Source organism: Schistocerca nitens, chromosome 6 (genome assembly GCF_023898315.1).
Source record: "Schistocerca nitens isolate TAMUIC-IGC-003100 chromosome 6, iqSchNite1.1, whole genome shotgun sequence".
In the NCBI taxonomy this organism is placed as follows: Eukaryota; Metazoa; Arthropoda; class Insecta; order Orthoptera; family Acrididae; genus Schistocerca; species Schistocerca nitens.
Genome location: NC_064619.1, coordinates 45,799,371 through 45,820,844, shown reverse-complemented (window position 1 = coordinate 45,820,844; position 21,474 = coordinate 45,799,371). Strand labels below are relative to the sequence as shown.

The 21,474-nt window shown below is 37.9% G+C and overlaps 1 protein-coding gene across 1 annotated transcript in view; it reads left to right on the top strand.

Moving 5' to 3' along the window:
* The window catches only part of LOC126262791 (protein madd-4-like), a 362,890-nt gene that overhangs the window by 249,400 nt on the left and 92,016 nt on the right, over positions 1-21,474 (top strand). Inside the window, exons 14-15 of the mRNA XM_049959614.1 lie at positions 3,777-3,993; positions 14,254-14,327. Of these exons, the coding sequence (XP_049815571.1) occupies positions 3,777-3,993; positions 14,254-14,327 (291 nt within the window). The remainder of the gene's footprint in view (positions 1-3,776; positions 3,994-14,253; positions 14,328-21,474) is intronic.

Sequence of the window (21,474 nt, the reverse complement as noted above, 5' to 3'; positions counted from 1 at the left end):
CTCAATTTGAGTTCCTGTCTCATTCACTAGGGATGGACACTAACTTTGGTGCCACTAACAGTCTTTACATACAACCAGAATTTCTTTGAGTTTTCTGAAACATCGTGTGACAATATTTTGCTTCAGTAGTATTTAAAGAAACAGAGAATACTGCATAGTAGGTGTAAAACTTAGTGTAGGGATGGCGATAAAGAGATGCTGAATGAAACACATTTGGCTGTCAAGAGAGCAATGTGTGATGCCTTCAATGACTACTGTAGCAGAATATTGTCACATGATTTTTCTTTATTGTGACTGTATACCATCAAGATTGCATCCCTTTTGAACTGTTCTACTGGGTGTGTACCTGTCCAGTGCATAGTCAACTATTCTTTTAAACTTAATCAATAGTTCCTCCACATGCTCCTGCCCTGTGCTGAAAGTTCAAGTTGCTCATTGAGATATGATATTACTGATTTTTTTTTATCTAATTTACTGAACATGTATATCTTTCTGGCTGTTTTAGTTGTTCATTGTACCTTGGTAATCACTGTTGCCACACCCGTGTCATGGTCACTGATACCAATTTGGATGTGGACTCCTTAAAGAGTTCTAGTCTGTTTGTTACTGGTAGATCCAATATATTTCCATCATGAGTGGGGTTCCTAACTATCTTATCTAAGTAATTTTCAGAGAAAGCATTTAGTAATCTTTCACAGGATGTCCTATCACATACACCACTCACAAAACTGTGATTTTCCCAATTAATTGTTGGATGATTAAAGTCTCCACTGATGATTACAGTCTGGTTGGTGAATGTACGTACAAGTGAACCGAGATTTTTCTCTAAAGTTTTTAGTTACATCAGGAAATGAGTATTGTGGGTAGTATAAGGATCCAATTATCATTTTATGCCCACCCCTGGTACTGAGTCTTACTCAAACAGACTCACATGCAGCTTCAATTTCTATCTCAGTGGATTTTAGTTTCTTGTCTACTGTGACAAATACACCACCTCCATTTTCCATATGCCTATTTTTTCGATATATGCTTAAATTTTCCTCAAAAAATCTCAGTGCTTTCTGTTTCAGGTTACAATCAGCCTTCGTACCTAGTATTAAGTGAGCTTCAATGCTTTTCATGAGCGCATCAAACTGTGGCACTTTGTTTAGAATGTTTTGGCAGTTTATCATTAGGATTTTAACACTCTCATCTGTAGGAGGCATTTCTTTCACTCTTACACTGTTACTTCTGTTTTTCCTACAGCTATTGTCATTTGGCTTGGGTGGAGCATCACATAAGCTAAAAAAATACCTTGTGTGCACCCCACACACAATCAGCTACCTGGATAGCAGCCTCTGATGTGTAGTGCACACCTGACGCATTTAGTGGGACCCTACAGTTCTCAACGCTATGGTGCAAGTCCAGGAAGTCACTGCCTAGCTTGTCACAGAACCGTTAAAGTCTCTGGAACAGTCCTTCCACTCAGAGGACCATGATAAATAGGGCTGTTGATAATGCTGCAAATTGTAAGCCCATCGAAACTCCACATGCGAGATTGGTCTTCTCAACCTTCTCTGCCAGTCACTGGAATTACCCAAGCCCAGACAACAGGCATCATTTGTTCCAACATGCATCACAATTTGCAGTTGATTGCACCCTGTTCCCTCAATGGCTGCCGGAATACCCTCTTCAACACGTTGAATGAGACCCCCAGGCATACACACTGAAAGCACCTGATATCCTCTCCTGCCCCTTTATGCCATATGTTTGAACTGCTGATGATTGATAGACCCCACCTCTTTATTGTTTGCTTCCTCTTGATGTCAGACAAAACAGGTTTACCCAAAACAGATGAACTGAGTCCCACTTTCTGAGTCTCAGTTTCAGTGAAAGAATCTCAAACTTGTTTCTTTGGGGGGATCAGTACAACATCCTGAGTCCTTCCTGGCCCCCATCCACCCTGTACAGGGTGTGTAGATATACCACTGACATGCCATGTGCAGTCAAGTGGATGAGTAATGGCAGATCCTATACTTTCTGCAAAGGAGACAGAATCCACAGGAGAGGATAGTACTTGAAGTACCTCGTACTAGTACCACAGGTCGCTACTCTCTGGAGCTCTTCCAACACACTGATTCATAGCAGCTGCCAATTGTTTGACAGTAGAGAGGGCAACTTCCAACTGCTTATGAACATCATCCATCTCATCCCATGTTCGTGAACAGCATTCACAGTTGGACTGCATTTTGGCTGGTGCAATGTATTACAAGGCAGTGAAAAAATAACTTTAAATAAAGCCCGCTGACTATCTTTTAGCCTGTTGAGCTAAAAGGTTGGTAATTCCCTAGAAGAATTGAAGCAAAAACACAAAATGAGATCTCTATTAAGACAACACAAAAACCTGTGGTAAAAATTACTAGTTTCCAAAGTGTTTTGAGGTTAATTATAGTTGTTAGCAAACTAAAAAACAGACTTAATTTACAATAAATGCATATAATATATATGACTATTCCTCTTTATGGGAAAATTAGCTGTAACACAATATGTTAATTTGAATATCTGCTACAATAACTAAATTTACTACAAACTGCTCATAGATTATGCAGTGGACAACGGTAGCCTCTGACAATTCTCGAAAGTGCACTTTTATTTGTGTTGATATAGAGTGAAATTTGTGAATCACAAACACTGATTTGTTATTAAATAAGTTACATGTCCACAACACTTGTACCAGTAACTTACAAAAACATAGTTTTGTAAGTATTCAAAAATTCTCATAACCAATCTGTTTCTAATGTAATTGTACAATGAAATTAGAGAACAGTTGTTTTGGATGAGAATAGGCCTATTGTTCTTAAAAATTTTAGAAGAGTGCAATTGAGTTTAAGCCTATAATAGACTGTAACAGTGTGATTATGTTTGGAATTTTGCAATGTATCACAATTTAGCTATACTGTAGAACTGTGTGCCTTCAGGGAAAATAACTGCTGTAGCATTCCCTTACTTTTAGTTGTTCACACCACCAACATAGCATGGCCATGTTAGTTAATGTTACAAAGCCATATCAGTCAATGAACTAGTGAAAGGTTCATCCTCCTTAGGACCCACAGGTTAATCTGTCCTCTCCACTGAGAAAACCTCCATTGTGGTTGCACCTATCAAATGGCTGTCTGTGTGTCGATGTAAGCGAACCACCCTTCGTTACCAAGGTCCATGGTTCAAGGACAGAAGGAGATTGTTGGGGCGGGAGGGGGGGGGGGGGAGGTATTTAACAAAATAGTTTGCTTTCCATCAGTCACACTACAGACTACCATAAAGATTGGAACTTTGGATTATCTTGTGTTTGGGAAAAAGAAAAAAGGCCCAGTCACCGTATTACAATTCAGTGATGATGAAATGAAGTTTTAAGTGGTGAAAATCCGCTTTCTTTTATAAGGTTATGGAAGAATTTATTTTGTATATGGTTAAGTTATCTAGGAATTTTGAAACTTACCTCTGTCTGTATTTGTAAAAGTGAAAGGAAATTGTGTTCTTAATCTTGGTCTATTTTTCTTATTCTCCTCAAAAACAAAACAAAAATTAAATTCCTTGTTTTTTTTTCCCAGATGTGATGTTTTTAACACCATGGTTATAAACTTATTTCTGTCAGACAAGTTACATATAAGATTTTTACTAGAACTAGAACATTATGCAAATATGGTTGTTTCCCTTCACTCAACTAACTTGGTTAATTTTGTAGTATGTATATTTTTTCTCACTCATTTAATAAAGAATCTGATTAACCAAGGAAACAGGAATTTTTACCTTTCCAGGCTTTCAGCAGCCCCAGGGGCCTTCGAACAATTTCAGAAACTGCTGTAACATCATTTGGAACTAAAAGACAAAACGAGGAAGAGGAAGAATATGGTGACGATTATTTTGAATATGACAATGAGAATCCTGTGTTTCAACTGGGAGAGCAGGATAACATTACTGAAGAGTCAACAGAGGAGCCAGTTATCTCTCTCAGAGGTAAACAAATAATTGATTAAAATGATGTAACAGTTACCAACTTACTACAGATATTATCATAATCTTTCCTTTAAGATAAAAATATTCAAAAGTACATTTCCTCAGTGCATTGTCATATATGGGCAATGAAATCAAATTTTGTTTCTCAGTCTATCTTGAACGCTGCTCTTAAGATCACCACTGGCTCTCTTCAGTTATACGTGCTGATTGCCTAATCCTGCACAGTATTGCTGTAGACAGATAGTGTACAAAATTTTTGTCTTACCTCCTTCACAAATTTTATTTGGTAGGCAGAAGCAGATAGCATATGACTGCTGTTTTTCTTGTTTGTGACTTGTAAATGGATAAATTTGGGCTCATTAACTCAGTAACTTAGGCTTTACAACTATACTTCATCGTAGAATCAGGGTTTTCTATTGTTGTAGATCTGTTTCATGAATCAGACTGTAAAATTTTCATTTAAATATGTCCAGTGTATACTATGAAAAAATTGGGAAAAAAACATCAGATCAGATAACTGAATGTAATGAAACATGTAGATGCTATTAATAGTGCAGAGTATGTGTGAGAAACTGAAAATAATCTAAATATAGTGGCAAAGGGTAGAAGAAAATATATATTTTCCAGGATATGACAAGCATTTTTAAGAATTCACATGCAGTTGGTGTGTACAAAACTGATAAAAAGTGAAACAACTTTTGAAAATCCCACTTTTTTTGGTGTTATAAGATTAACTGAATACAGAAACAAAATTGTTTTGATGTCAGTGGGGCAACTGCAAAGCTGTTGGAGAATTATTCATTATACTTTTGTATGAGAGAATGCTTTACTGTAGCTGTTATTTTAATATTTAATGTTTTCTTTGCACCTGTGCATATGAAAAATGTAAATATTCAGGAACTCTCTTACCAGTGTTGATATATTTCATTTTATCATTACATATTTGACTATAATTACATGGTTTTACGTATTTGAATTTAATTCTACATAAACTTGCATATTATTGCTTTTTTCCCGTCTTATTCTCATTAGGTTGCTCCCTAGGAACACTATTGAATCGGACATACTACAGAAGTTGAAAATGGGAGGTACATTATCTCTAAAAACCACATTTTAGTGCAAAAAAATGTGGTTAATTGCACTTTGAGTTGGATAATGTAGGGTGTGATTCTTCTTAATTTTGTAATATTTGAAATTTCAGTTCTCAAAAGCAAAGCTGATGTGATAACAATACTCTGTGTTGCACTGTTATAGCCATTAGTATGTGTGGTGGAAGGTTTGGGTTTTGTTGAGATTGGCAGTGGGGCAAACGAAAGATTACCATCCCAAAGTTTTGCAGCTACTAGTAACTTCTAGTGATTCAGAATGAGAGAGCTAGGGAATATATGCACTAAGAAAGTTTGTTAAATAATACTTCTTAGAGAGTTCATGACTTTTTGTGTTTATGATGCCTCCTGTTGCATCAAAGTGTGTGGTGCTGTATAAGTAACAAACTACGTCTGTTTAGTCATTGATGAAACAAAAGGTGGCCATCTCATTGTTGGCAAACTTGATGGAGAAGGATCCTCAAAGCCAATAACAATAAAAGTGTGAGAACAGTAGCTCATTAGTGAATGGCAGTCTTAAATTGTTGTGGCTTGTGGGAATCCAAGAGGAAAATCTTCTTGTTAGGTATTTGGCAGGAGAAAACAGATATAAAGGTACTGAAGTCTGCAAGCTTTTGGAGCCAGTGGCTCCTTCTTCTGGCAGAAGGGCTGGAGCGGAAGGAGGAGGGCAAAGGAAAAGGACTGGTGAGGCTTAGGAGATAGGGAGAGTTCAGAAAAGTCACCCAGAACCCCAGTTCAGGGCAGACTTACAGTACAGGATGAGAAGGAAAGGTTGATTGTTGGGGACTGTACCAGAAAGATTTGAAAACTTGAGAGCTTAAAGGTGGAAGAAAGGGGAAATATACAAAACAAAGATTACTGACATCACATCATGCTTGAGTTAAGAGTGGAAACCCAAGTGCATTGTATGTGGGTATGAGAGGGGTGGAATAGGGTCTGAATAGGGTCTGAAGAAAGGAATAGTTACTGAGAAGATGTGCTGAGACTGAAAAAATTAAAATAATGAAGGCTAGGGCAATTCCAACAACAAGCACATGTTGAGATGCCAGTTCTCACCTGCAGAGTTCTAATAAACTGGTTCCAGGGGAAGAATGCAGATGGCACTTGCAGTGAAACTGGCACCAAGGTCATGACTGTCATGATGTAGAGCATGGTCCACAAGAGGATAATGTATGTTACCGGTATACACCCTCTGAATCCTAACTAATAACTTGATGGTAGTGATGTCAATGTAAAAGGCTGAAGAGTGTTTATATAACAGCTGGTATATGACGTATTATTTCACACATAGCTCTCCCTTTGTTGTTATTTGTTTTGCCAGTTACAGAGCTGGTACAGATGGTGGTTGGGTGATGCACAGGATAAGTCTTACAGTGGGGACAGGCACAGGGGCAGCAGCCATAGGATAGGGAAATGGATACAGAAGGAGCTTACAGTCTTTCAAGGACATTGTGGAAATTGGGAGGCTGATGAAAAGCTATTCTAGGCATTGTGGGCAAAGTGGCGGACACAGTGGAACTCATTTCAAGGCATGATTTTAGGAAATTATAGCTTGTCAAGTAGCTGACTAAGACATTCAAGATCATGATAATACTGAGTGACAGGAGGTGTTCTCCTAAGTTGTTTTTTGGGGTGATAAGCAGTACCAGGATTGGATGTGATGGCCCAGGAAATCTGCTTTTGAACCAGGCTGTTGGAATAATTATATCCAGTAAAGGCTGAAGTGAGAGTGGTGGTGTATTGCTGTAAAGGGCCTGCATCTGAACAAATACATTTGCCTCAAATGCTGAGGCTGAATGGGAGGAAGTGTTTGGCATGGAAAGAATGGCAATTGTCAAAATGTAGTACTGTTGTTTGTTAATAGGTTTAATGTTGACAGGAGTGTGTAGCTGACCTTTGGTGATTATGAGGACAACATCAAGGAAAGTGGCATGGATTTGAAATAAGGCAGTTCGAAATTTAATTGGGAGAATGACTTCAGATATTCCAACAGTTTTAATAGCCTCAGCATGAGTCCATATGGCAAAGATGTCACCAATCTATCTAAATGAAAGCAGAGGCTGCAGACCTATGGATCCCAAGTAAGCTCCCTCCAAGCATCCCATGAAAAGGTTGGGAAAGGAAGGAGCAATCCTGATTCCTATGACCATGCCCCTGATGTATTTGTATGTCTGCCCCTCCAAGGTAAAGTAGTTGTTGGTAAGTATAAAGTTGACTAAGATGAGCAAGAAGGATGGTATAGGTTTGAGATCAGGTGGGCCCTGGTTGAGGTAATGTTCACCAGCAAACAGACCATTTACACGGGAGATGTTGGTATAAAGTGACGTGGTATTAGTGGTGGCAAGTAGACAAGCATGGTGTGTGATGGAATGGGACGGACACAGATTTCAGATGATCTAGGAATTTGTAGAAGGAGAGAACTCTGGTGCAGTGGAAATTGGGAGATGAGACATAGAGGTCACAGGTTAGGCAGGTAAGAGCAAGAGATTGCTGTATCCGAAACTGAAAAAGTGGCTGGTGTAGAGTAGGATTACATACAGAAACAGGGACTTTCGGTGCTAGGCCTTTGGGGGTAACTTCCAGGGACAAGCATGTTTCAAGAAACAGAATGTGGGACCTTAGTGTTAATAGTGCAAAAGCATATTTTTGAAAAGACTGAACGTAATACATGATGGGATTCATCATGGCAAAAGAGGAGGGTTTGGAGTATTTTAGATGGTGTGAGTGGCAAAAAAGAAGCAGAAGAGGGGAAAAGAAAGAAACAAAGAGAAAAAAGGAAAAGTATTGGAAAAATAGATACAAAAATCATCAGAACTGACGAGGGTCAAAAAGAGGTAATGTGTGGGTGACAATTTCTATAGTACAAAGACTTCCCTCCCATGTTGATGACAACAGTTATTTCTTAGATCATCTAAAGTCTGTGACCATCCACTCCCATCACAGTCCTTGCTTGTCATCATTGATGCTGCCCCCCTCTGTGCCAACATCCTCCTTGTACATGGTTTGTCTGCTGATGAACAGTTCCTCAGTCAGCTTCCACCTGATTCGAAATCTATGATGTGTTCCCTGCTCACTTTAATCAATGTTATACTTAAAAACAGATCAAGGGTGCAGCCTTTGGAATCAGGAAGGTTCCTTCCTATGCCAACCTCTTCATGGGTCACTAGGAAGGGACTTCCCTGGAATCCATGAGCCTAGCCTTTGTTTGGTTTAGATACATGGCTGACATATTTGCCATATGGGCTCATGGTGAGGCTGACCTGTACACATTGTTGGAATCTCTTAAAGTAATTCTCCCAATTACATTTCAAATGGCCCTATTCCGAATCCAACACCACTTTTCTCAAAATTGCCATCGTTCTCGCTGAGGGTCAGCTACACATCTCTGTTGACAGTTAACTTACTAACGAACAATAGTGCTTACAGTTTGATATTTGCCATCATTGCTGTGTCAAACATTACCTCCCATGCAGCCTTGGCATTAGAGGCAAATGTATTTGTTCAGATGAAAACTCTTTACAGAAATGTACCACCATTCTCACATCAGCCTTCACTGGATATAATTACCCCTTTAGCCTAGTTCAGAGGAGATTTCCTTGGCTATCACATCCAATCCTGTTACTGCTTATCCTTCCAAAAAATATTGTAGGAATATGTCTCCAGTCACTCAGCATTTTCATGGAGTTGAATGTATTAATTGGCTACTTCAACAAGGCTATGACTTTCTAAAATCATGTCTTGAAATGAGGTCCATCCTGCCTGACATTTTGGCCACAGTATCTAGAATAGCTTTTCCTCAGCCTCCCAATCCCTGCAGTTTCCTTGACAGACTCTATACTCCTTCTGCACCCGTTCCCGTATCCTATGGTTCCTATCCCTGTGACTGTCCCCACTGTAAGACTTGTACCATGCACCCTCCTAACACCATCTATACCAGCTCTGTAACTGTCAAAATGTATGATATCAAAGGGAGAGCCACGTACGAAACAACACATCATGTGCCGTTACATAAACAGTGTTCAGCCTTTTACATTGGCATGAGTACCACCAAGTTGTCAGTTAGGATGAATGGACATATTCAGAGGGTGTATACTTGTGACACACAATATCATGTTGTAGAGCATCTTCTACTATCTGACAGTCATGACTACAGCCACATTTGCCATTTGCACTCTTCCGCCACACACGAGTTTCTCAGAACTCCTCAGGAACTGGCTGTCACAACATGTGCTTGGTTCTTGTCACCCACTGGCCTTCATTTATGTTACTTTCTTTGGCTTCAGCATTTCTTCTCAGTAACTATTCCTTTTTTCAGTCCCTTTTAATTTTCTAAATCTTTTATTTTCTGACTTGTCTATCCCCTCCTCCTCCCCCCCCTCACCCCCCCCCCCCCCAATGCCCCACCCCTGCACACACACACATACAATGAACTTAGGTTTCCACTCTTATTAACTCATGCACAGTGTTTTGTCAGAAATCTTTGCCGTGCATATTATCCTATCTTCTTCAGCCCCTCTGCCAGAAGAAGGAGCCACTGACCCCAAAAGCTTGCAGATTTCAGTACTTTTCTTTCTGCTGCTGCTCCTTGGTGTTTAGATTTTTTATCTATCCAATTACATTATATTTTCAAATATTGATTAGTTTCATTGTTATGTATTCGAATCCCATGACTCACAAGGTGGCAACTGCCCTTCATGTACTCTTTTTGCATTTAATCCTTTTCTCCTGTCTTGTTCATGCATCGCTGAGGAAGTGTATCTATGAAGAAGTGTGCAACAGCTACCCAGAAGTAAATAAAATAATTTCATACACAAAGAAAATGTTTCTAAATGTCCTGTCTTATGTGTTGCTCTTTAGAGATCTGATGTCGAACATAGTGTTGCCACCTGAGCGTATCTTAGTGAGGTGGTGCACATGGATTGAAGTTGTCAGTTTCTATAATGATTATTTCCAAGCCATATAACCTGTGATTGATTCATTTATGAGAGAGAGCCTTCAGTTTCAGTATAAGAGGCACAGAATGCTGTCATTGAACCTAAAATCAAAAATGTTTTTGTATATATCCATGTCAACTTTTTCTTGCTTGTTAGTAGCAAAAAATTAGAATCTCTTGGACCATCTCTACAGAAATCATTAGAATTGGTTGAGAATGTCAAATGCAAGCTGACTGGCATTAGAGATGGTTTTGGGACGGGGGTAGTGAATAAGTTTGATACTGTTTTTGGAAGAAATCCAGGCTACTCCACTTTTCCTTCTATTGGCAATGTCCTCAGTGGAGGAGATGAAGACACTATAGCTGAAATCTCTCCAGAATTACACAGGAACTGAAACTGATGGTAGCAAAGCAAAGCAGAAATGTTTAACCACATTTTCATGCTTCAGACTGTATACAGAAATTGTGGATCTGTAATCATAATATATCATAGAGCTCCAAATAAAATATTTTGACCAGTATTTGAAAGAAATCATAGATCATACTCATCTACAAGAAGGTTAACAGAAGTGATCCTCAAACCTATCATCCAGTGTTATCAATATCTATCTCTTATAGGATCTTAGACCACATTATGAGCCCAAACATGATGAGGTATCTCAAACTCTCTTCCATGTCAGTAAGCAAGTGACTTCTAATTATAAATCCATCACCTTCCACCTGCATCCTCAAAACTTTATTAGAGGATAGCTTCTGTCAAAATATTGAACACTTTTTATGGAAAATACTCATTAACAATTGCTCAGTTTGGCCTCTGTAAAGGAGTTTTTGCAGAAAAAATTTACAAGTGCTCAGTTTGGCTTCTGTATAGGAGTTTCTGCAGAAAAATTTATAAATGATCTGGTAGAATTAAACAAGAAAAGTTACCAAGCTGACATTTTCTGTGAGCTTGCCAAGATATTTCATTATATAGACATAATATTTTGCTATAGAGACTAAAGCAAACAGCATTAAAATCATCCCCCTTGCATGGTTGGGATCATAATTTAACAACAGAAAGTCACATTCACAAATGTCGCCACAGTGATAAAACGTGATTAAGAATGAGAAAAGTTTATGTATGGTCTTCTGCAGAGTTGGGTATGCAGTACACACATGTGTTTGATCTACAGTAAGGATTTACTAAAGCCCTTAGAATACTCTTCAAAACACTGTAATGTTTTCTCTCAATACCAATAAGGGCCCAAAAACAACAGCACCATATAAAGCTAGGAGTATAATGGAACAGGCTTACAACTTGCTCACAGTAGACAACTTAACTACTAATATTGCAAAAGTTCATAGCACACAGTTTCAGAGAAATAAGAATTATTTGCATCTACCAAAAATAGGGAAAATTGGGCATACACTTAGTGAATCTCAATGTATGAAATTAGTAGGCAGTTGGATGGGCAACAAACCCAGGTGGTGCTAGCATATGGATAAGGTCTCTGACTCACAGCACTGATTTGAAGGTGGGATTGTTAGCACACTTATCATACTTTCAACTGTAGAGTCCTTAAACATAATTTTCTGGATCAGTACAGTGTCGCACAAAAAAGTAATTATTTCTCAGAACCATGTAGTGAAAATATTGTGCAAAGATTATAACAAAACCTCTTGGAGAGGCCTAGTAGGGGATACAGAGATTATTATTTCATGATCATTGTATTTGTCCCAGTCGTGAATTTAAGATGAACTGTGAAATTTACAACCCCAATACTAGATATAAAAATAATTTCCATATACATTTTTCATTCTTGTTTAGATTTCAAGGTGGAATTGTATAGCCTTGAGAAAGTCTTTAATGGGTTTTGGTTGTGCCACATATCAGGCAAGACACGAAATTTGTGGGTATTAAAAATGAGATAAAAATTTCCTTAGTTTGCTACTCATTCTGGATTTATCAAAATATTTGCATGCAGAGAGATAAATTCCAGTTAACATTGATGTTAAAATTAAACAGGATTCAGTTTCCCAGTATACAGGCAGCTGATTACAGTCTCCAAGATCAGTAAAGTCAAATTAATTTTTACTGTGTTACAACAGATGCAACAACATCTCAATAATTTAAGAGGGAGAACAGAGGCCTTTTTTTTTTCCAGAGTAGCTAATTTATAACATATTAAAATTGTAACTTTGTAACATAGTAATAATTCCCGTAGTTAATGATACACGTAGTTTACCACTAGTGGTAATTTTGGTAATTTTTTTTAGTATACGTCACAAAAATTCCCAGCAATTGCTGCTTCTGTCACTTTGTGTGTAATGTGACCTATACTTTTCCCATGACATGATTTACATAACATGATTTGAAAGTGAGTAAGAGAATGAATAACTATACAAAACAACTTCCTTTGTGCACAACACCATTGGAAGGGATGATCTTCTACTGGATTCCAAGGCAGTCAACAGCCAAAGAGGTCTGCACACTACCCATATAGTGACCTCACCATTGAGACCCAAGTCAGTGACTGAAAGTGGGGGATAACAAATTGTGGCTGGTAAAGTCCACTACCTGGCTGTAATGTACCACCTTATAGCCATTAAGAAAAATGTAGTCCTTCTCAGGATGCCAGTGTGTGATCTTCCTCAGTAATTGTTGAGAAATATTTATTCTCAAGATAAGTTTACAGATTTTCTCATTATCAGATATTAATTGGTTCATTTCGTCAGTTAGCCAAAAAGTTGGCTATACAAAGTGAATAAATAAATAAACCAAAAACATTTGAGAATACGATTTAAATCTTCAAACCACTCATCCTAATAGTGGCTGTGGAGAGATCATGCATTGCTGTCCTGAATTTTACATTTTACCATCTGTAGCCCCCCCCCCCCCTCCCTCCACAAGCATTGTTACAGTGAAAGAAACCATATAAAGTCTTCTCACTCATCTCCAGACTGCCCACTGCTTCTGATGTGTGGTTTCCTCCACTAATGAAAGGAACCATTAGTGCACATTCATTGCAGGGGCAATTGTAGAAGTCAGTCAAGGGGGTGGGGGGGGGGCTAATGGGGGGAAGGAGGGGGTTAGGGGGAATGGAATATCGCTCAACAAAAGGAGAGTTGGGGTCCTCCACTAACAAACTGCTGAAATTTGGTGTTGCTTAAAGTAGGTTTTGGTAACTGTTTTGGAGTTCAGGGTAATAACATGTCTACAGAATGTGTGTGCCTGGGAAAATAAATACAATTTGACCCAGATTTCCAGCGTTTTCAAAGTTTTTGTCTGAGGTCAGAAATTTAAGTTTTGGTAGGCATACCCAGCATATTTAGCTTTCTTGATTATTGTAAGTGGTACCTGTACATTAATGTGCATCCAATGTATATTAAGAAATAATAAGTCGCCCATTGTAAGTTAAATGATATTTATTGGATTAGATAGTAAGTTATTTGCCACTCTTATTCTTTTGTTAAAATGTGTTTGAAATACATTGCAACCTATATTGCTACATAATTATTTAAAAAAAAATGATTGAATCTGTTGAAGTAATATATTCGCTGATTTCTGAATTCATTTTATCCAGTGTAATAAGATACTTTGTTGGGGGAGCGGGCGCTATAGCCCCCATAGCGCCCCCACCCCCACCCCCCACCCCCCTTCCATTTGCCGCTGCCCCTGATTCATTGTGATTTATGTCCTCCACATTTTGGCTGGGAAATTATCTCTTATTTTGGGAGATGATACACAAAGTATGAAACATTTACTAACCATTCCTTCTATTTTGAATGCCTAAAGATGTTCTTAGAGTCATTTGTACACATGTTTTCTGTAGTATTTTAACTAATTATATTACTCTTAATGTTCTTTTGCATCAACTTTCATAATCTAGCCATTATCACCACAGTAATTCTCATTGTCACTGATTGTTTCATTTCTGTCATGTTCATTAATTAACTCACTTTTCATAATAATATTGAATGTAGTTCAGAGTGCTCCCCTGACTTAAAGCTCTCACTACAGACTGCCAACATTATTTTCATAGAAGTTACACTCTAGCACTTTGTACCAGTGTTTTCTGTTCACATAATTCAAAACTTCTTTGTAATATCCTTGCATTTTTTACACCTAATCATTGTCACATTGGTAAGATAAATAATGTGTAAAAGAAATATATAAGATTTTATTTTATTTTACCGGTTTTTGTCATTAACTTTACTATTTCTTTTTCCTGGGTAGCACAGAAAATTTAAAATTTGACTGGATGATCACAGAGTGGTCCAAATGTTCACAGACATGTGGCAATGGTGGATTTCAGGTAAATAAATAGTTTCATTTTATCACTTTATCACATACTTTTTAATAATGCAGTGCCTATTTCATTATGAAACATATGTTTTTTAAGTATTTGGAGCATTCATCTTCAAAAACATTTTTGATAATTTCACTTTATCATAAATAATTACTCTTTTGATTATTGTTCACTATTCTCTATTTACTAGTTGTGTAAGAAGATCAGAAAGCCTAGCATGTATTTGTTTGTACTGTATAACATTCTATAGACAAAAAATTCTGATTATCTAACGGTTCAACTTGAAGACCAATGCAGGAGGATGGAAAAATACTAGAAATGTTACAAGTATAAAATGCTGTAAGAATGGGTGTAGTCAGTTAAGGAAACATGTGATCCATTGTAATTCACTATACAGGGTGGTCCATTGATTGTGACCAGGCCAAATATCTCACAAAATAAGTGTAAAACGAAAAAACTACAAAGAACAAAACTTGTCTAGCTTGAAGGGGGAAACCAGATGTTGCTATAGTTGGCCTGCTAGATGGTGCTGCCATAGGTCAAACGGATATTAACCACGTTCTTTTAAATAGGAACCTCCATTTTTTATTACATATTTGTGTAGTATGTAAAGAAATATGAATATTTTAGTTGGACCACTTTTTCGCTTTGTGATAGGTTGCGCTGTACTAGTCACAATTTTAGGTGAACAGTTGCTAATAGGTAGGTTTTTTAAATTAAAATACAGAATGTAGGTACGTTTGAATATTTTATTTCGGTTGTTCCAATGTGATACATGTACCTTTGTGAACTTATCATTTCTGAGAATGCATGCTGTTACAGCGTGATTACCTGCAAATACCACATTAATGCAATAAATGCTCAAAATGATGTCCATCAACCTCAGTGCATTTGGCTATATGGGTAACGACATTCCTCTCAACAGCTAGTAGTTCGCCTACCGTAATGTTTGCACAGGCATTGACAATGCGCTGACGAATGTTGTCAGGCGTTGTCAGTGGATTACGACAGCAAATAGCCTTCAACTTTCCCCACAGAAAGAAATCCGGGGATGGCAGATCAGGTGAACATGCGGGCCATGGTATGATGCTTCGACAACCAATACACCTGTCATGAAATATGCTATTCAATATCACTTCAACTGCACACGAGCTATGTGCCAGACATCCATCACGTTGGAAGTACATCACCATTCTGTCATGCAGTAAAACATCTTGTAGTAACATTGGTAGAGCATTACGTAGGAAATCAGCATACATTGCACCATTTAGATTGCCATCGATAAATTGGGGGCCAATTATCCTTCCTCCCATAATGCCGCACCATACATTAACCCACCGAGGTTGCTGATGTTCCATTTGTCACAACCATCTTGGATTTTCCATTGCCCAATAGTGCATATTTTGCCGGTTTACATTACAGCTGTTGGTGAATGATGCTTCGTCGCTAAACAGAACGCGTGCAAAAAATCTGTCATTGTCCCATAATTTCTCTTGTGCCCAGTGGCAGAACTGTACATGACATTTAAAGTCGTCGCCATGCAATTCCTGGTGTATAGAAATATGGTGCAATCAATGTTGTTGTTGTAGCATTCTCAACACCGAGGTTTTTGTGATTCCCGATTCTCGCCAGTTTGTCTGCTACTGGTGTGCAGATTAGCCGCGACAGCAGCTCAAACACCTGCTTGGGCATCATCATTTGTTGCAGGTCGTGGTTGATGTTTCACATGTGGCTGAACACTTCCTGTTTGCTTAAATAACGTAACTATCCAGCGAATTGTCCAGACACTTGGATGATGTCATCCAGGATACCGAGCAGCATACATAGCACATGCCCTTTGGGCATTTTGATCACATTAGCCATACATCAACATGATATCGACCTTTTCCGCAATTGGTAAATTGTCCATTTTAACACAGGTAATGTATCACGAAGCAAAAACCGTCCGCACTGGCGGAATGTTCGTGATACCATGTACTTATATGTTTATGACTATTACAGGTCCATCATTCACAAAGTGAAGAAAGTGCTCCAACTAAAACATTCATATTTCTTTACATACTACATGAATATGTAATAAAAAATGGGGGTTCCTATTTAAAAAAAACGCAGTTGATATCCATTTGACCTATGGCAGCACCATTTAGCGGGCCATCCATAGTGCCATCTGGTTTCCCCCTTCAAGCTAGAAGAGTTTTGTTCTGTGTAGCTTTTTCATTTGATGCTTATTTCGTGAGATATTTGGCCCATTCACTATCAATGGACCACCCTGTATATCGTCGCTAAGCAATGAAAACCTCGTAACTCAAATTGGTCAAATTTTACAGGAGAAACAAAAAACTAATTATAGAAGTCACATGGGGACCTGATTAGTCAAATGTAGCGGTTTCTACTACACAATATGGATCTGGTCATTGGTACATAAGACTTTATTATGCACTTCAAATTGTCTGCCAGTTTTTGACGAGGTTTTCACAGTTATTTTTTTGGTAGTGATGGAGATAAGAGGCATGTAACGAGTGCACAGTTAAGAACTGAAATGAGTGAATGTTTAATTTGTTTAAAAAAATACTTACTTAAACTTTGCATTATTTGTGTATTATGAAACATCTGTAAGGATACATTGTTACAGATATAAAGTGAAATGAATAATTTCACATTGATCAAAATATTGGAATCTGGATTTTAATAAATTATAGTGTTTAAAAAAAACAGAAACTGTAAACATTTGTGCAGTTTATTAACATTTATTATTGTTACTATTACGCTACTATCTCAGTCATAGGTGGCTGTAAACAAGTTTATTTTCGGCTGCATTTTTTTTAGGCACGGACATGTTCTCTCATTACAAATGTGAGGCAGTGTGTCATAAAATGAATGCACATCCCTTGGAAGGACCAGCTTTAGTTGTTGCAAATGTGTAAACTTTTCTGCACTGATCTTTAGTGGTGAAATGTAGAGAGGGGGCACTGTAAATGAGCTGGGTATGTTTGACATCCTTCTTGGAAGTGGTTCCCATGTATCGCTGAATTTCAATTTATATTTCATTTTTCCAGAGGGACATACTTGGCCGATTAGACGAATACAACGAGAGTTTATCATAGGACTTGAAAAACATGTGGTCCAAATAACTGGCAGCATAAGGTCTAGGACTTTGTCTTGCGGTAGTAAAAACTTCTACATAGCCAGTAGGAGTATAAATGTGTGTGTTTTTCAACTTCCTTTCTATGGTGGAGTGCTTTCTCCAGAAATTTTTGCACTATTGTAACACCTTTCTGATTGGTGAGATGAGCCAGTGCATTACTCATGACTGAGTTTCGATTCTGGTACGTGCATCCGTAGCTATAGAAAATAGCTTCTGAATAATTTTGGATGAACGTTTCTATAAAATGCACGAGTATACTGGCAAATTCCGAAGCTGTTAGTCCACCTTCACTCTCGTGCCAAAGGTAACAATAACCATTGTTACTTTTTAAATCATAGATGGTAAAGTTGTGGACCTTCAGTTTGCTTTTGCAGTACAGTGCAGATGCTTTTAGTCTGGGAGAAAGCAGAAGTGCTTGAAGGTCAATAGTAAACACTCTAGCTGGTCCTAATTTATCACTATTTTTTGCTTCCCTTGCCTCAGTTTTTCGGGTCATATGCAAAGAGTATTCATTGTCTGAGAGATTGCCTGTCTGGTGAGAACAACAAAGGTTTCTCTGGTCCTTTTTAGGCGAAAATAAGTTTAGATTATTTTCATCGAATATCTCGCAGAACTGTTTGTAAGCAGCTGGGATTTGTCCTCTTTTCTTGCAAAATTCTATATATTCCCCATGTATATCTGATTTACTCTTCACATTAGGTTCCAAGTAGAGTTAAGTGGAAGAACGACGGCAGTAATGCTATTCCAGTTTCAGCAACTCTGCAAAAAAATCTGTTGCTGATTGTCGTCCACCTGAAACTTTCATTGGTCTCTCCTGCATTTGAGGCCCTTCTGCAAACGTTCTTCCTGATGCACTAGATGCCCATGTTTTGACATTCCATTCACCTAAGCGCAAAATTTTCAGAAACATGGTCTTGCAGACAGTTTTTTCTGTCCTTCTAATACAAAATTGTAATATAGTGTGTTAGAACAGTGAGATTTATAAGGTTCTGAATTATTTCTGCATCTTTTAACTGGAACGTAGTAGACATGGCTTCTAACAAAAATTTTTCTTTCACCTCAAGATATGTCCTGCCAGAAATGATAAAATATTAGTTGTCTCTGCTCTTCTGTAATATCCTTGAAATTCCTGTTCCGATTTAAGGAAGAATATTTACAAGTACATCGTGGTTTCATTTCCCTCCTACTTCTGCTCATTGTTGGTCTCTTGGTGCCAACCTCATCTTTTTGCATTCCTAAATAATCCTGTCCCCTCGTACCTTTTTATTTCTGCAAACTTTGAAGTGATTGATTGCTTTTCCTTGTACAGTGCTGGTTAGTACTTTTTACTCCCACATCAACTTCATCATCGTTGTCTTCCATGCTGATGTTACTGCTATGGTCATTTTTGTTTTTATCTGGATCATACACATCACTACTGCCACTCGAGATATCATCGTCACTGCTGGGTTCGAAAAGAATTTCAAACTCAGAAGTGGAATTCGCCTCTGTATTGGCTTCTTTTTCCGCATTATCTGTAGTGTAAACAATAATATTTAAATAATATAATCACCTCAACTTTCAAACAAGGATCTTTCCTGAAGTTACAACAATAGAAACTACAGTTTACCTTCATTTTGTAGGTCTACTCTTTCTTTTGGTGCAGGACAAGGGGAACCTGACTAGAATCTTCTTCTGGTGATTTTATATGATATGATCTGTTGTCAGCTTGTTTCACAAGGTGAAGAGTGAATTTACTCTTTTTACCCATAGCTGAAAATAATCTAGTTACTGTAGAATGTATAGGATTCTGTTAAGTTCTAAAATTAGAACCTCATGTGTACCGAGTGCAGTCTGCTTTAGTGCGATGAAAAACTCGTAAGTCAACATTGTATTTAACGAGGTCATTATTAATTCTGTATATTAAAATACAATACATATATACCTAGAAATACTAACACGTACCTGTAGCAATAAAGCAGTGTTGGGTCTGTCAGTCAAAAAGGTTACTATCACATCAAAAAACGTTTTAATCTCGGAGCATGTGTTCGCCCTGCACACTAACAATGGCGATTACCAGAGATGTGAGGTTTACAGCACAAACTACATATCACTGGAGATGTGAGTTTTTCATTATTGCTGCTAGATGGCGACACCGTTCAACTCGGAGAAGGAAGGTTTCAACTGGCTATGTGGCATAATTGTCTACATTTGGTAATAGAGTTAAGTGTATTTCATTGTCAGATGGAGTTACGATGTTTTCATTGCCTAGCAATGCTATGTATTTCTCTTGACTGCAATGTCAAGAAGCAGTTTGATAAATGGTTTCAGTTACAGGACAAATATTTTCATATCATGGTTTCTAATGCTAGAGGAGCATGAGAAGCTATGTTCCAAAGGTGCTTATTCGTAGCTGAAACCAATTACCTGACTGCTTACTATCAAGACAAATAAATTTATAATGAATTACAAAATGTAAAAGCAAACAATGGAAGGTCCATAATGCCTTAACAATAATATTATGAAAAGGATAGATTCCTGCTCACCACTTAGAGGAGGCATTGTGGAATGTGAAATGTATTTTATTCATCTCATAGTACACACAATTTCAGAACATAAGTCTCATGTCCAGGAGACATGGCAAGGTTACAATTAGATAATTTGAAATTTTGTCACACTTACAATAATACTTTGTGGAGAATTTACTTATTTAAAATTTGTCAAACTTACAGTATTTACATCTACTATAACTATTATAATTTTTTTTCTATTTTAGGGATCCAGCTCAAAGTATTACTTCATCCTTCATGAAATCTTCCACAGAGTAGTAGCATCATTCAGTTAGAAAATCATGTAACTTGCTTTTTAAAATATTTATCTTCATATTCATTACTTCACAGGCTTTTATTGTGTTGTGAATTTTCTTGGCTATATACTAAGGAGTTTGAACTCACAGTTTTAAGTGATGTGAGGTGAGCATGAAGTTTTCTTTGTGTCTTGTGTTGTTTGAGTGTCCAAAATGTTTTTTTTTTTTTTTTTCATCAGCTCTGCTGCATAGGAAAAGAACCACCTCAAAGATGTATAAAGAGGGGACAGTTAATATTTTTAGGTCCTTAAATAATGGTCAAGATGATGCCCTCAGCAGTGCAGAGAACATGTTGTGAATTATTCTTTTTTGCAACTTTATAATTCGTGTAACATGCCATTCGAATAATAGACAGATTAAAGTAGCTTTAGTACGCTATTTTCCTGGTGGCCATGTCAGTGGCACATATGAAAAGGCTGCATGCCACATGTCGCCACAATTCCGTGATCTTACAATGCGATTCCAATGCAGCATCTGAGGCAAGACAAGTCGCGCAGCAGCAGTATCCGTGCAACTGTCCAATGGCACTCTTTTAGCAGGGTTGACACTCGGTGTGGTGGCTGACTGTAAATGAGAACTGCCTTTACGGTCCCTCCCATCAGCCACCGCGCCGAGTGTCAACTTCATTTCTGGACCAAAAGTCCTTCTTCGGAAATAGAAAACATAAACACATTCACACAAGCACAACTCCCTCTCCCTACTTCCCTCTTCCCCCCTCCCCCCCCCCCTCTCTCTCTCTCTCTCAAGCTCATTGCTGTTTCTCTATGAATGAACCTGCTCCAAAGTGATACGACTCCATCATTTATGGTACATAGACAGTGGTTGCACAGCACACATGTGAAATGATCCAAAAGTGTTTCTACATTTGACATAACTGCAAGAGAATTTAATGCTTGCAGACAACAGCACTACCCAAGTAACAGCTAAATGTGATGTACACATCACAATCACAACCAGTGGTGCCAACTCTATCAAGGGGAATTCCCACCTGCATAGTTCAGAGGAACTTGTGCTGGAATGGTGTATCCAAATGGCCCTTGTAGTGAAGCAGCTATTGAAGTCGTTTGTGTTGTGGTGTGCAGCATATTCAGCAACTGTATGGTCAAGTTTATTGTTCACCACAGTTTGGCAGTGACCAATCGTGCAAATAGATCATTCTCTAT